The sequence below is a fragment of the Oryzias melastigma genome, linkage group LG24 (genome assembly GCF_002922805.2).
Source record: "Oryzias melastigma strain HK-1 linkage group LG24, ASM292280v2, whole genome shotgun sequence".
Lineage (NCBI taxonomy): Eukaryota > Metazoa > Chordata > Actinopteri > Beloniformes > Adrianichthyidae > Oryzias > Oryzias melastigma.
In genome coordinates, this window is record NC_050535.1 from 17,870,780 (window position 1) to 17,885,224 (window position 14,445).

General features: G+C 38.4%; 1 protein-coding gene across 12 annotated transcripts in view; it reads right to left on the reverse strand.

Annotated features, from left to right (window-relative positions):
- Positions 1-14,445, reverse strand: part of myo6a (myosin VIa) — a 136,139-nt gene that overhangs the window by 73,386 nt on the left and 48,308 nt on the right. For all 12 annotated transcript variants that reach the window (XM_024290722.2, XM_024290720.2, XM_024290718.2 and 9 more), the window contains exon 12: positions 12,236-12,380. In XM_024290722.2, coding sequence (XP_024146490.1) covers positions 12,236-12,380 — 145 coding nt within the window. The remainder of the gene's footprint in view (positions 1-12,235; positions 12,381-14,445) is intronic.

Sequence of the window (14,445 nt, forward strand, 5' to 3'; positions counted from 1 at the left end):
AGCTGTCAAAAAGAAACGTATTCATAAATACATATTTTGTATTCACAAAAAGAAATTCGCATTCATAAATACAAAGTTGTGCAAAAATTTACATTTTGTGCCAAACTTACATAAAAAAATATGACTACAACATTTATTTTTACGTTTAACATGTCTCTTTTGAATACGAATTTTCCTCGTTTTGAATACGACTTCTCTCTGTCTTGGATACGGATTTCTCCTGTTACCTAACTGTCAAAACTACGTCAGACAGAGAGAAGTTGTATTCAAAACGAAGAAAATTCGTATTCAAAAGAGACATGTTAAACGTAAAAATAAATGTTGTAGTCATATTTTTTTATGTAAGTTTGGCAAAAAATATACATTTTTGCACAACTTTGTATTTATGAATACGAATTTCTTTTTGTGAATACAAAATAAGATTTATGAATACGTTTCTTTTTGACAGCTATCTTACCCCATAGACTTCTTCCTTAAGACCTAGGCTTTAGTCGCATGCACCCATGAGGGGGGGTTGACTCAGATTGTGGGTTTTTGGGTTGTTCGGGCTTGTGGAGGTTCGTAGACAGATGTGTTCGCATCTTAACCCTAGCGCTATTTTATGGGGTCCAGAAGACCCAAGGCTTACTTTGACATGTTATCCATCCCATGAGAAATGTAGATGAAGGCGGACAGTATTTCATGTCTGCAATAGACACCAGTGAAAATCAAAAATTATTAAAAAAAAAAAAAGTTCAGCGCACCGTCTTCTGGTGTCCGGATGACCCTACTCCCAAAGTCAAGAAACTAGGATAGCACAAGGGTTACAGGGGGTGCAGTGTGTCCTGCATTTCCCTTGAGGCTCCTGCATGCATTGACTGTGCAGGTGATACGCAAGTACCCGAAAGACGGAAAAAAACATCATCCAGGGCAGCCTGGTGCAGCAATAGGGCTGTCGACTCCTAATCGGACGAGAGCGGGCTCAATTCCTGCCTTCCTGTCAAAGTGTCCTTGGGCAAGACACTGAACCCCACTTTACCTCTGGTGGAGGCAATATGCTGCAAAGCGCTTTGGGCCTTAAAGGAAGGTAGAAAAGCTCTACACAAGTATACGCCATTTACCATTTACATACACTGATGATGTATTTCCTCATTTCTGGCAGTCAGACTGCCCACAAGGAACACGTGAGGTGTATGGTAGTGCTGGGCGATATGACGATATATATTGTGTGGGCGATAGAAAAGTGTCTATCGTGCCATTTCTCCTCCATCGTTTATATAGTTTCCAAGCTAATTTGATCAATTCATTCATTCATTCATTTTCCTGACCGCTTCGTCCCTTTCGGGGTCGCGGGGGTGCCAGAGCCTAACCCGGCTACTGAAGGGCGAAGGCGGGGTTCACCCTGGACAGGTCGCCAGTCTGTCTCAGTAATTTGATCAATTATTACGCTAATGATGTCATTAAATCAGACCCTCCAGGATTTCGTGATGTTGTGATCGCAAATATGAATGCATATCCAAGCAAACCCCGCGATTTCTTGCAGACCCTTCACTTCGGTGGAGGGAAGATGCGCTGAGAGTGCACGCGGCGGAGGGAAGGTGCACTAAACAGGGTGGAGTGTTTTGGGGGGATTGACTGATGAAAAATCTATACATCTCACCTTCACTAACCCTTGTGTGTTAAGTTTTCGCAATCACCTGACACCCGCAGCACACCTGTAGATAAATGTGCAAGAACAGTTTTGCTCAATGGGTTCACAGAATGGTCTACGATCTTGATATTTTGTACAGACTACTTGTGTGCCCAGTAAAATTTACCCGCCAGCCCGTATTCACCCTTAAGGACAATTGCGTCGAAGGCTTTATTGGAACAAAAAGAGTCAAGTTATTATGAAAAATACCTAAAATACTTTTTTGTGGGGAAGAAAAATCTTGGTACCAGGTCATAATCATACAATTTGTATAGTTTTGTGTTTTTATTCTCATATTTATACGAGGATAAAATCTGCTGTGAGCAGAATAACATTCTTTTAAAGGACATTTCACATTCAACCCATTTCAACTCCAGACCTCCCACTGATCACTGGAGCAGCTGGAGTCAGGAGGTGTAATCCTGCCATTACCAAGGACTTGAACCAGCGACCAAACCAGGCCACCAGATTGTGTTATGAAATAAAGTTTGTATCATTTTGTAACCTATTCTCCTGCGGAAAGCGTGTCTTTTACCTGGCATGCCAGGACTCGGGTTGAACCGAGCATTCAATGAAAAGAATGAGACTGAGCTGAGTAATGGTGAGTCGAGGCGAAACTGCTAATGGAAATGTGGCTATAAAGGCTCTTGACGACAGAAAGGCCCGTGTCATATGCTAATTTAATAAAAAACAAAAACACACACACAGTTTCAGTGTGCTACCGCTTCTACCTCAAAGCAAGACATTTTATTTGCATCAATATCTAGTGACTCCGGCTGGACAAGAATTGCTGAAGTTGGTGGAGACTTGTAACACCAAAGGAATGTTTACAACAAAAAACACTCGACATTTGAATACACCAGCCTTTATTTCTGTGGCGTTGCTATGACAACAGCATGGCTGTTAGCAGAAATCTGCTGTTAACTGAGTTACTTTACAAGCGCGTCTGACTTCTGCGGAGAAAAATAATTATCTTGTTAACAAAAGCGAGACGTCTGACTCCTCTACAGCAGAAACAGACCAACTCTCGTTCAGCTTTTAAACCGTCAAAGGTTATGGAGGGCATTCATGACACCAGGAGTCAGTTCCTTGGCTTGTAATTAGGCAGTTCAGACTAGATTGCTTTTCGGAGTTCATTATACACTGGATTCATGCAACTATATTTTGTCAGCTTGAGCCGTGGTGACCTGACTTTTTGACACTGGGATGAGGAAAACTCAATTTAATAAGAAGCCTTGTGAATAATGAATGGGATTCTGATTGTGTGAGATCAGCAAAGGGGGCAAGGAAGTTTGTTTTTAGACTCCGGCAGACGGAAAACTTTGCCACAATGACAAATCGTTATTTTCTCACCACTAACAAAAGTCAAGTATTTAAATGTTGACACAACATAATGTGTTTTTTTTTTAAACTCTATTCATTGGAAAGTGAATCCTCTGAACTCTTACTGTGTTGTTAGAAAATCAAAGAAAACAATGTCGAGAAGAAAAGATGAAAAAAGCTCACAAGATTTTCAAAATAAAAGACTTCCTACAAAAAAGTGAACACAGTTTTGATTAGGGCTGGGTTAATAAAAATCGATTAATCGATTTGAATCGATCTAAGCTTAACAGACCAATAATCAACTCATAAAAATATAGATTTAGCACATAAAGCTAAGGTCCCCAAGCTTGATGCTAACGTTTAATGGAAATTCCCATAGGACAGCTAATGCTAACACTCGGCCAACCTAAACATACATTGCTGACTAAATTAACATCTTTATAAACTCACAGGCATGAATTTTCTAAACTCTTTTAAGGTAATATTGTTTAAAGTAATCATTTGTGGTCAAAAGTAGTGTTGCTCATACTTTGTTTATTCTTCTTGAAAAAAGGGTAATGCTATAGCGTGATCGCCACCTAGTGGCCAAACTGAAACACCCTCCAGGAGAAGCAGAACAATGTTTATAATGCTATATCTGAACTTTTTGTTAGAACTTCTCTTTATGAGAAACCATGTAACACTGTATGCCATTAACAATCTCATTATTTCACGAATACATTTTACAGTATATGAACTGTATCAGATTAATATAAATATATTCAAAACATATAGATTATTAATGTATTTCTAAACAAATGTGTCTAAATGTGTAAACTCAAAATTGAACTGAATTGAAAGGATTAAAAAAAAACTGAAAAAAAATCAGAACTCAATTGATCCAGGCTCTGGTGAATTGAATCAAATCGTTTCTGGAAATTATTATCGATAACCTGCCCTAGTTTTTAACCTACAATCGTGTAAAACATGCTGTTTGGCCCTAAACCTTCAACAGCTTGTGCCTCATTCAAAAAAATGTGAAGAAAAGATCAAAATAAAAAATGTCCAAGCGCTCTTGAGAAGACAGAGCTCTAAAGAGCTTCAACATTTAAATAAGTAGGATTACAGACACCCCTTTAACCTTTCTCTGAGTACCCCAATATCCCAAATCCTTGTAGACCTAGAAAGACTATTATTGAGCTCCACTCTGCAAGCAGGTAAGCACCTCTCCACTGCAGTTTATTTACTGTCCTGAAGGGTGATTTAATGACACCATTATCTGCCTGCTTCAGCAACTCCACTCTTATCTGGGCAAGACAGGAAGCGCTGTTGAGGCTATGTTCTTGATTTCTCCAGAGCATTGAGAACAGCTCCGCCTGACCAACTGTTTGAGAATTCCCCAAGAACCGGAGATCAATGCTTCAACAATCGCTCCGAGTATTGAGCATCTCAGAAGCAGACGGTCGTTTATGAGAACAAAGGGTTGCAGTGGCCCAGAGCAGCACCGGGACGGGCACTTTAGGCTCATCTTAACTTTTTAGAGCAGACCTCAGGGACAATTCGAGTCCATCATCAACAAAATGAACACTTGTTAGTGGTTATTAATAAACAAGGGAAGCAAAATGTGTTTGGTCATGTAAAGTAAGCATGGAATAAATCCAGGATTATCCTTTCTTTTTGAATCCTCAGGCTCACAAAGAAAATCTGAGAAAAATCAAATCATTATGACTGGAGTGACAAATTTCAACTCCATCATCTGTTAAACGATTGTAAGATGTTCCCAGTGGTCTTTTAATTATGATTGTGTAGTTTTTAGCCAAAATTTTACAACTTGTGTTGTTTGCTAGGACATAGAACAGCAGAAATATGGAGCTACATTGGGGGCCAAAATGATTTGTAACTCAAATAAAACAAATTGAAAAAAATCGTGGTGTTTGGCCAAAAAAAACAAAAAAAAAACCTCCAACAGTGTTTTAGCCATTTTATGCATAATTAGGGCGACCCACCACACTGTGCAGGACGTAGGCATCAGATTTTCAGAAAGATTCATTCATCCATAGATTTCTCACATTTTTAAACGGGAATTAAGTGGATATTCTCAATAAATTAATAATGTAATACTTGTATAAACAGAATAGAAAAAGAAGAGGAAGAGCAAAAAAGAAACATTAAGTAAGTAGCCCTGGGTATAAAGCAACAAAACCCGTTTGAGCTGGAATTTACTGAAGACAGGACACAATTGGAAGATATACGGTATTCTGCATCTAAAATAAAAGCTTTTTTGCTCCGTGATGAAATTGGGTGTTGTGGGGGCAAAGCTGTCAGAGCAGACTACTCTGGAAAGGGGCTGTCCTTAATCTGTGACATCAGCACGTGAGAACCCGCTCGTTTTCGTGGGTATGGGAGGGGCTGCTGTTGAGAGGATTTTTGAGGATTAATCAGAAATGTGTGAACGAATCAAAATATCGCTTTGGGGATCTTTATAGTGAGGATTGAACAGTATAATACACTTAAAAGCTCAAAAAGTTGGTTTATGATGGTAGGTCCACTCTACATTAAAGAAAAGTTTACTCACTTATATTAGCCTCCATTTGTTTCTGTAATACATACCCAAAAAATAAATATACATAAATCTAAATTAGTTTTTTGATAGTTTAACATTTCACACACACTAAAAAAAAAAATCCAATAAAAACATAATATTCTCACATGTCTTGGTTGACCTAGAAGCACGTGAGCTCAACATCATTTACATTTTTATCAAACCATTAAAGGAGCCCTCATGCTTGCCGTATTGAGGCTCTCATCCCCAAAGAGACTCTTTCCATCCGGGTAGGAATGTTTCATCATAGGATAAAAGCGATCTCGGAACAATTTTGATTCACAGCCCCTCTTACCTCGGTGGGGAATAAGCACGCCAACCAAATGACCCAAAGCACATTTAGGAGCTGGAAAGATCACCCCTCATTTTCTAAACTTGAAAAGATTAATTTTGTTTCCCAGTTTTTAACCTAAAATATTCGACTCTAAAAATCTGTAGCTTGTAGAATTTGTTACTTTTTCAAACAGAAACCACTGCCCACATTCAAGCTGGACAAACATTTACACAGCAGCTGTGGACTGTAGTAACAGGTAATTATCTGAGTCAGATTTTCCTGGACAAACACCATTTGTCACCATCTGGGTTGTGACTGTAAGAAGTTCTCACACAGATAGACTAAAATGTTCAAAACAAGGATTACCCATGTATATAAATGTATACTATCTGATGAATGCTGAATAGTGCAGCAAAGAGCAGCATACAAAGCAGATGCAGGAAGCCCATCAAAGCGAGCTGTAGCTGAGCTAGTTGTTGCTTTGAAAAACATCCAAGCAGTTTCCGAGTATTCCCTAAAGGAAATGCGGAAAACCTCTTTCTCCGTCCCAGGAAACAACGCTCTTTTCATGGAGTTGGATTTTTCTTGATGTTTTTGATCCATGAAAAAAGTTTTTACTGATTTTTCATCTAAAAAAAGGAGAGCAATTTCTTCCTGATGAATAATGATGTATTTCATCCTCTGCATAATTTGTACAACTATTATTAACAACATTCCTATCTTGGTTTCTGATAAGTCAGAGTTCTGGGATTTGGTCGGGTCCATCATAATCTGGAAATAAATCACAAATGAAATAATAATGTCAAGACGATGAAGATTGTCCAGACTGGAGCTGAGGGAGGGAAGGCAACATGAGGCAAAGACCAGCAGGAAGCAGCTTTTGACTTATCTGCACGTCTGTTTCTCCTCAGATGAAAGAAGAAACCTTCTTTCGGTGTGACAGGTTTAAAATTGTCCGACAGACCATGTTTAAGGTCAACATGTGCAGACAAGCCTCACATTTGTCACATTGAACAGAGAATCTTTCAGTCCAGCTTCAGGTGAAGTCATAAAGAAGGAGATGTTTGGACCCCTTTGATTTTAACTCCCTTTCTTACTTATAGTTATTAATACTATGAAGGTTCAGTCTGGTCAGAGAAACCTGAAATGACTGAAGTTTCCAAATCTCTAAAAGTCTCAACTTTTCTACCAATTTCTTTACAGCAACAGGCTGTTTAAGTCTGGCTTTTTTTTTTTGTTTTATTTCTTCACTACAGATGGATTTGTGACCATTTATGGCACTTTGCCTTCGTGGCTATAGTCCATTTTATCTTCTCCAGCAGATAACACCCCCTCACTGTGGGTGGGATCAGCTGTTTATCTCTGCACTGTGTGAAACTGTGGTGACACCAAGACAGGAAGCAAGAAAAAAAAAAAAGTCGTTCAAGTCGTCTTCATGGCGTTAAAACTGTTCTCACACGTGTCCTGCAGCTCTCAGACATTTGTCGCTCTCCACTCGATTCTCATTATTTTGGCAAAGCATTCAAATCAATGTGGCACGCAGAGAAACGGAGGCTGATCTGTGGGGCTCTGCGAACCGTCAAACTAAAGCTCATGTGTTTCGTGCTGCTTTCAGGCAAAACCCAAACTATCTCCTGCTGTGAACCTTAGTCTGTGTTTTTATCCAACCCCCAAAAAGATTAATTTATTCATTTAAAGGCTCACTCTGATCATCTTTGGATCCATTTTAAAAGCGTTTTCAGTGGTCTTTCAATTATGATTACACGGTTTTTAGCCAAAAATCGTAAAAATCCTAAACTGTCACATGGAGCAAAACATGAACAGAGTATGAGAGGATTTGTGATCATTTCAATATTGTGTATAATTGTTTATACTTAGCCTTAAAATACCTTTAAGTCATTGTGTTGAGAAAAAGAAAAAAAAAATTGAAATCATGACTTCCCGTTCCGGGTCTTAATGAGAATATTTAGATTATTGTTACTGATTAATATAAATTATTTGTCTGTGGATGTTTTGAGAAATTTCATTACATCACTGATATTATTGATACTTTATAACCTGCATCTATGATTGTGGAGTATAAATATTTGATATTAACTCCTGAACCAGATATTGATCATTCATGTAGAGAAAATAGTTTGGTCCAGCCGGGGTGGGATTATATAAGTTTGCTTCCTTCCACTCCCTTTCAAGCGATCTAGTTGTGATTCAATGTGTTATGTTTCTTTCCTGTATTATTCCTGATTGCTTAAAAATAAACCATTTCATTCATTCATTCAAAACTGTGAATCAAATCGAATCGCGGCTTCACTGAATAGCTAAATCCCTACAAATAAGATATTATCAAATAGCATTTTTTTTTAATCTGCTCCTGATTCCCAGCAATTTGGATAAAGAAATACTCAAAAACACAATTTTAAGCTTAATTTTCCTTAAATTATACATGTTTATTGAAAGGGTTTTCATCTGAGTTACTCTTTAAAAGCAATAAGTGAGAGCATCTTATATCTAGGAGTGGACCTGACTATATAGCAGAACTTTCACAAATTGATTTAAAAAAATAAATGAAAAAAATGAAATAAAAACATTTTTGCGCTCTGTGTGTTTGACTAGGGTCTTTGACTTCCGTACAGCAAATAAATAAAGTCGCCAAAAACTGCCTAAAAGCTCACAGATGGCTCTAATGACTCAAGCGCACGAGTAAAACTCAGCGCCATATGTCAGGTTACTTTAAATGCAGGCGTTTCATACATAAAACCTTTTGAATCCAAGCATCTTAGTCGCATAAGACGAAAATAAGGCCCCTGAACCAAAGCAGGAACGTCTTCAGATTCATCTCGCCTACCCCATGTCTAAATCAGGGTTATTCATAAAATTTGAGGGGGGCTTTATGAGCATAATTTGGGATTTAATTCAAGCTGCAGCACAGTGTAAAGGTCACTCTCCTCCACATGAATTCCACTCGCTTTTAGAGGCATCGAGGGACACCGAGAAGAAAATCTGGCAATAAGCGTGTTGGTAATTCAGAGCGGCGCTCATGAAGGATTTTTTTCCCCCCTTCTTTCAGTGATTATCGTATATTGTGAGCCGCTGACAATTATATCACGACTGACATTTTCATATGTTAAAACTTGACTCCATTTTAAATTGATCATTCATATGTTGCATTTATCTTGGCGAGTTTGGTCATTAAAGGTCAACCTCTTATAATGAAGCCTTAATGATGTGAATATTATTCATTCTTTCATATTCCAGCCCATATAATACCATTTATTAAACTAATGAGAGCTTTTCTATAATGTAAACTTTATATTACATAACATCCGAGTTTCACATTTCCAACAAGATTCATCCACAATCCAACTTCTGCAAATAAACTAAAAATGACATAAAATGTGTTTTAGAAGTTAAGAAATGACATAAATGTTTTCAATAAAAGTAGTTGTCCTCCAGATTTTTATAGTAAATGTTTGTTTTTCTTGTTTAATTTCAAGAAGACATGTCCCATGAAAACTTTTATTTTGAAGCCACAAGATCTCTTTATTCTAGCCTGTCTTGTAGATTTCTAAGGTATAGATGTAGAACACTTTTTCTATCATTAAAGTCAGCGCAACCCCCCACCCAGTCGTGAGCACACTCAGCGCAAATGACCATTTACACACAGCTTGCAGTGGTAAAAAGACGGAGAGAGCTAAAGAGAGGTAACCAAAGAGAGCACGGCTTCCGGGAGGGAGCCAGAAGTCGTGAAGCTACATCGACACCCACGACTACATCAGCCAAAGTTGCAGTAAAGTTGCAGGGTGAGGAGCAAATCTCGGGTTTGCTTGAATTTGTGTTAATGGTTGCGATTGCAAAACCCTGGAGGTACTGATTTATGTGAAACTTTTAAGTCCAAAGGAGCTGTGAGTATTTCCCCGGAGGGAAGCGCAGCTGAAGAGAACGCAGCCAGACCGCTACGCACACACACTCAAGTGAGCCTGCATGAAGAAATGTCATCAACATTTCTAAATTTAGGCACAGGCCCTGACAAACCGATATTCCTCTGTCTTTTTTTCTCAATTGTGCACAAGTAGCCAGACTACCTGTTTCCACACTCACCACGCCCAAACCTCCACACAAACAAGACAATGTCGCAGTGCCATTTCTGAAGCCTTCTGGGAAACTTAGGGGAGCACTCACTCACTTAAGTGTGGGTGGTCAAAGGAGCCCCTGCCAGCTTCAGTTAACTGTTAGGAAGGGAAGGCAAGTTCTCAGCAACATTTGAACAACTATTTGACTTTCACATAAAACTCGTTCCAGCATCCCGGCTCGTCCCTCAGAGTCCAGATGGCTCCACACTTTTCATAAACAATGTACGCAGGCCAAAGCAGTTCCAATACGATCTGGCGCCGTTGAGGGCAATACGATGATGAAGCAAATCATCCAGCTGTTTCCACGTCGCCAAACAAAGTCTGCCACCACTTCTCTGAGGATTGCTTCCCTTTTCTGTATATTCAAATGTCAGCTCCATGGACAGCGATAACAAGACAAGCAATACATCAACCATCTGTTACTGAAGCGTGTGAGAGCTGGCTTACTCAGACCTGGAAGTTCCAGCATTCTGAACCAGACCAACTGAGAATTGAAACTCTAATAAGTCATTCTGTCATCCTGCGCGTGTTTGAGCTGTAATCTGTAGATAACATGGATTTGTTATAGCCCTCAATGGCAAATAGGCGCATTATTCTTTATTACACTCATCATTTCTCTGTGCATGGAGACAGGCCTCAGATTGTCCTTTAGTTACCCTGCACTATAACTGTTAACATACATTACTGCAGCAGTTCTGTTTGAATGAAACAACGGACGTTTGTTCACAGAAAATGGTTAGTTCTCAGTACCGGTTTGGTCTGAATCAGTTCACTTGAAATGTCTTCACTCCTGTACACTTGATCCAGACTAATTATTAAAATATAGAAGTCTATAATAAGTATATAGTGTGCTATAAGTCACACTTCAATCATCTGTTGAAAACATTCCCGTTTGTATTTTAATAATAATTATTCCGTTTTTAGCCAAAATCAAAAAAACTGTCATTTTCTCAGACAAAGTTTCTCCAGTGGTTCATCAGAAATTTGCTTTTAAGTTGCGGACGGGACCCGTTGGCACAGAGTAATTCTGCCCCCATTTCCCATCATCCCTTTGTTTACACTCTCCTACTAGACATTCACCCCCTAATACAACAAAAAATGGGGTGTTATCCATCTGTAAAGACGTACATGGATCTAGTCAACTGGATGCATCTGAATGGAGCTTGTCGCCATTTATGTTGCACTTGAGGTTGTGAGAGGCTGTACGCTAGGACTACGCTGATAAAATCGATTCATCGGTTTGAATCGATCTAAGCTTAATAAACTAATAACCAATCCACAAAAATGGAAATCGATTTAGGATATAAAGCAAAGGTCCGCTAGCTTGAAGCTAACGTTTATTGGAATTTCCCACAGGACGGCTAACGCTAACACTCGGTCGATGTAAACATTCCTGACTTACTGACATCTTTATAAACTCACAGGTATGAATTTTCCAAAATCTTTTTAAGGAAATATTTTTTAAAGTAACCATTTGTGGTCTAAGACAGTTTTTTGCTCATACTTTCTTCTTCTTCTGGAATAGGGTGCAATACTATAGCGTGATCGCCACCTAGTGACCAAACTGAAACGTCCTCCAGGAGAAGGAGAACAATGTTTACAATGTTAATGATCTGAACATTTTTGTTAGAACTTCTCCTTTAGAGAATCCATGTAACTCTGTATGATATTAACAATCTCATTATTTTACTGATACATTTTACAGTATGTGAATTGTATCAGATTAATATGAATATATTCAAACACAGTAGATTAAGAATATATTTCTAAACAAATGTGTCTAAATGTGTAAACCGCGTTAACTCAAAATTGAAAATGAATCTGACTGTATTGAGAGGATCGAAAGAATCGGAAAAAATCGTGAATCGAATCATGAAATTAAAAGACAACTGAGAAAGCTTTCACAATACATCAAAAGATGATGATTATGTAAAAATATGAATATGTGAGAAAAAAAGGGTAAAACACATAAGCATGTATATAAACGCCGTTTTCGTATGATTCCCTTTTATTCAGCCGCAGCTTAAAGTCCTTCATAACAAAAAATGTTGAGAATCAGGCTGGTATGAAGGTGCAACAACACCTGCAGTCTGACTCATTTCAGCATAAAGCGCTTCAACAAAATTGACTCACTGCGATTTACTCTACTGTCGTCTCCACTACCTCATACCTTGCATTTTTAAAGCACAAACTGGCGTAAAGACAGGTCTAGCGGCGCAGTATTGATGGTTGAGTTTAAAGGCAGGCTCGCTGCTTACTTGATGGCAGTTCCTTTGACGCCCCCTGCTGTTGTGACCATCGCTCTGGTGGTGAGGCTGACTCTCAAATCCTCCTCTTCCAGACCCAGCAGCTCTGCGCAGTACTCCAGCGTCTTACTCGACTGGTTTTTGATGGTGCAGCCGCCTGCAAGACAACAAACAGGGCAAACTTTAGTCATTTCAGAAAGGAAAAACTGCTTTACTGCAGGATTGAATGAGTGATGGAAAAAACATGAAAGCATATTGGTACAAATTACTTTAGTTTGCTTACTCTAAACACTCACATGAGGGTAAAATTGTAATCCATACATACTGACTGTTTCCCTAGAAAAGCATCAAATCAATAAGAAATGTGGAGTGACAGAATGCCAGGATGCAACTCCAGATAAAGAAAAAGCTGCACATGCAATTTCTCACGCTGTTATCTTCAAATAGAAGCGAGAAAAGCAATTTTGAAGGCAACAAAACCAGCAACACAACAGTGATCAGATGATTGAGCCTGCTATAAGACTCCTTGTTTGGTCTGATGGTTGTGTAAGCAGTGCAGCAGATAACTAAAGTTGAGAGTGCAGACTGTGGTTTTCTTTCTAAGCATTCACAAATATAGAATATAGATGAGTTTTTATCTAGGATGGTGGATCTTATCAGACACAGAAGGTACAGCTGCAGAATGGAACACAATTAAAAGTAAAGGAATCAACTTAATTGAACCAAAACTTTTTGAAAAAGCAAATCGGGGCTGAGTAATGCAGCTCTAAACCTCTTTGGAAAAAAGTTTGAGTGTGAGAATCTTTGAATATTAATTAGTTTGATTGCAGCATGCAATCAAACTATTGTTCTTCTGTTTTATTAGTTTGATTGCAGTATGCAATCAAACGTTCAAAAGTTTCAGATGTTAAAGTCCCACTCCAATCATTTTTAGATCTAAAGCAAAATCGCTCCCATAAATGCTTTTTTTTTATTTTGCTGTTTTTAGGAAAAATCCTGTGTTGTTTTCCAGGATATAAATTCACCTTGGCCCAGAGCAAGTCCGCCCCTACTTCCCATCATCAATTTCCTGCTAGCTTACAGCCTCTCACACCACAAACCTAACATTAGCCGTGCAACAAAAATAGCAAGCAATATTAGTGGTATCCAGCTGTTCAGCTCAGACAAGGAAAACAAAGACGTTCATGGATCTATTTGTCTGCAAGTGGATGCATCAGAATGGAGTGGAGAAGGGAGTTTATAACCTGCCAACTGTAGCGTCTACGTCACATCTACAAGTTTTTGAAGGTTTTTGTGAACAAAGAAATGCTCAAAAATGAAATTTTAAGCTTAATTTTCTTTAAGTATGTCCTCAATCATGATAGAAATGCAACAAGAATATGCTAAAAACACCTAAAACACAATTCTCATTGGAATACATCTTGAACTAAAGCTTCAGTTGTAATAGCACAGTCGCGGGCAAACTACGGCCCGGGGGCCATGTGGCTCATTTAACTATTTAGTCTTGCCCACCAAACTGGCATAAACTATTTTGATTACCCACATTATTGTAGTTCAGGTCTCTCCCCATAGATGGCGGACTGCAACAGAATTCATCTTTGTTCAGGCGCCAACATTTGTGTAATGTTTGAAAAGTTCTTGTTTTTCTGATATTCCTGTGTGATTTCCATGTTGGACAATCATTTTTCTGACTATCCCAACACCACATTTCCCTGAGTTTGACTTTTTCCCTGAAGGACATCAATTTATTGGTGAAAATGGCACTAAAATGAGAATAAAAATCCCAGTTTGAAATGAAAACTCCAAATGTAGTGTTTTACAGTCATTATTTGAATGCTTGGCAAGCATTTCAGCAGTCTTGGTATCAAAACGTTCAGCTTGTTCAGGACTTAACTGCTTGTATTGTTGGTGTTCTTAAACTTTATTTTGAAATATTGAGCAAAATATCACCCATAGAAAATGAATGAGAAAGTCTTCAAAGTAAAACAATTTGAATAGATTAGCAACAAGCCTTTAAATATATTCATGGGCTGTGTTTTTGTGTTTTTGTCTTAAATAGTAAACTTAAAAAAATTGGAGTTTACCTAACATTTTTGCAACATGCTAACATTTGGCAAATGTGTTATATACTGTGTGTGTGTGTGTGTGGGGGGGGGTTATAGGCAAATTTAGAGTTTGGCTTCTATATTTTAGCAACAGGCTAATGTTTTTGACTAATTTAG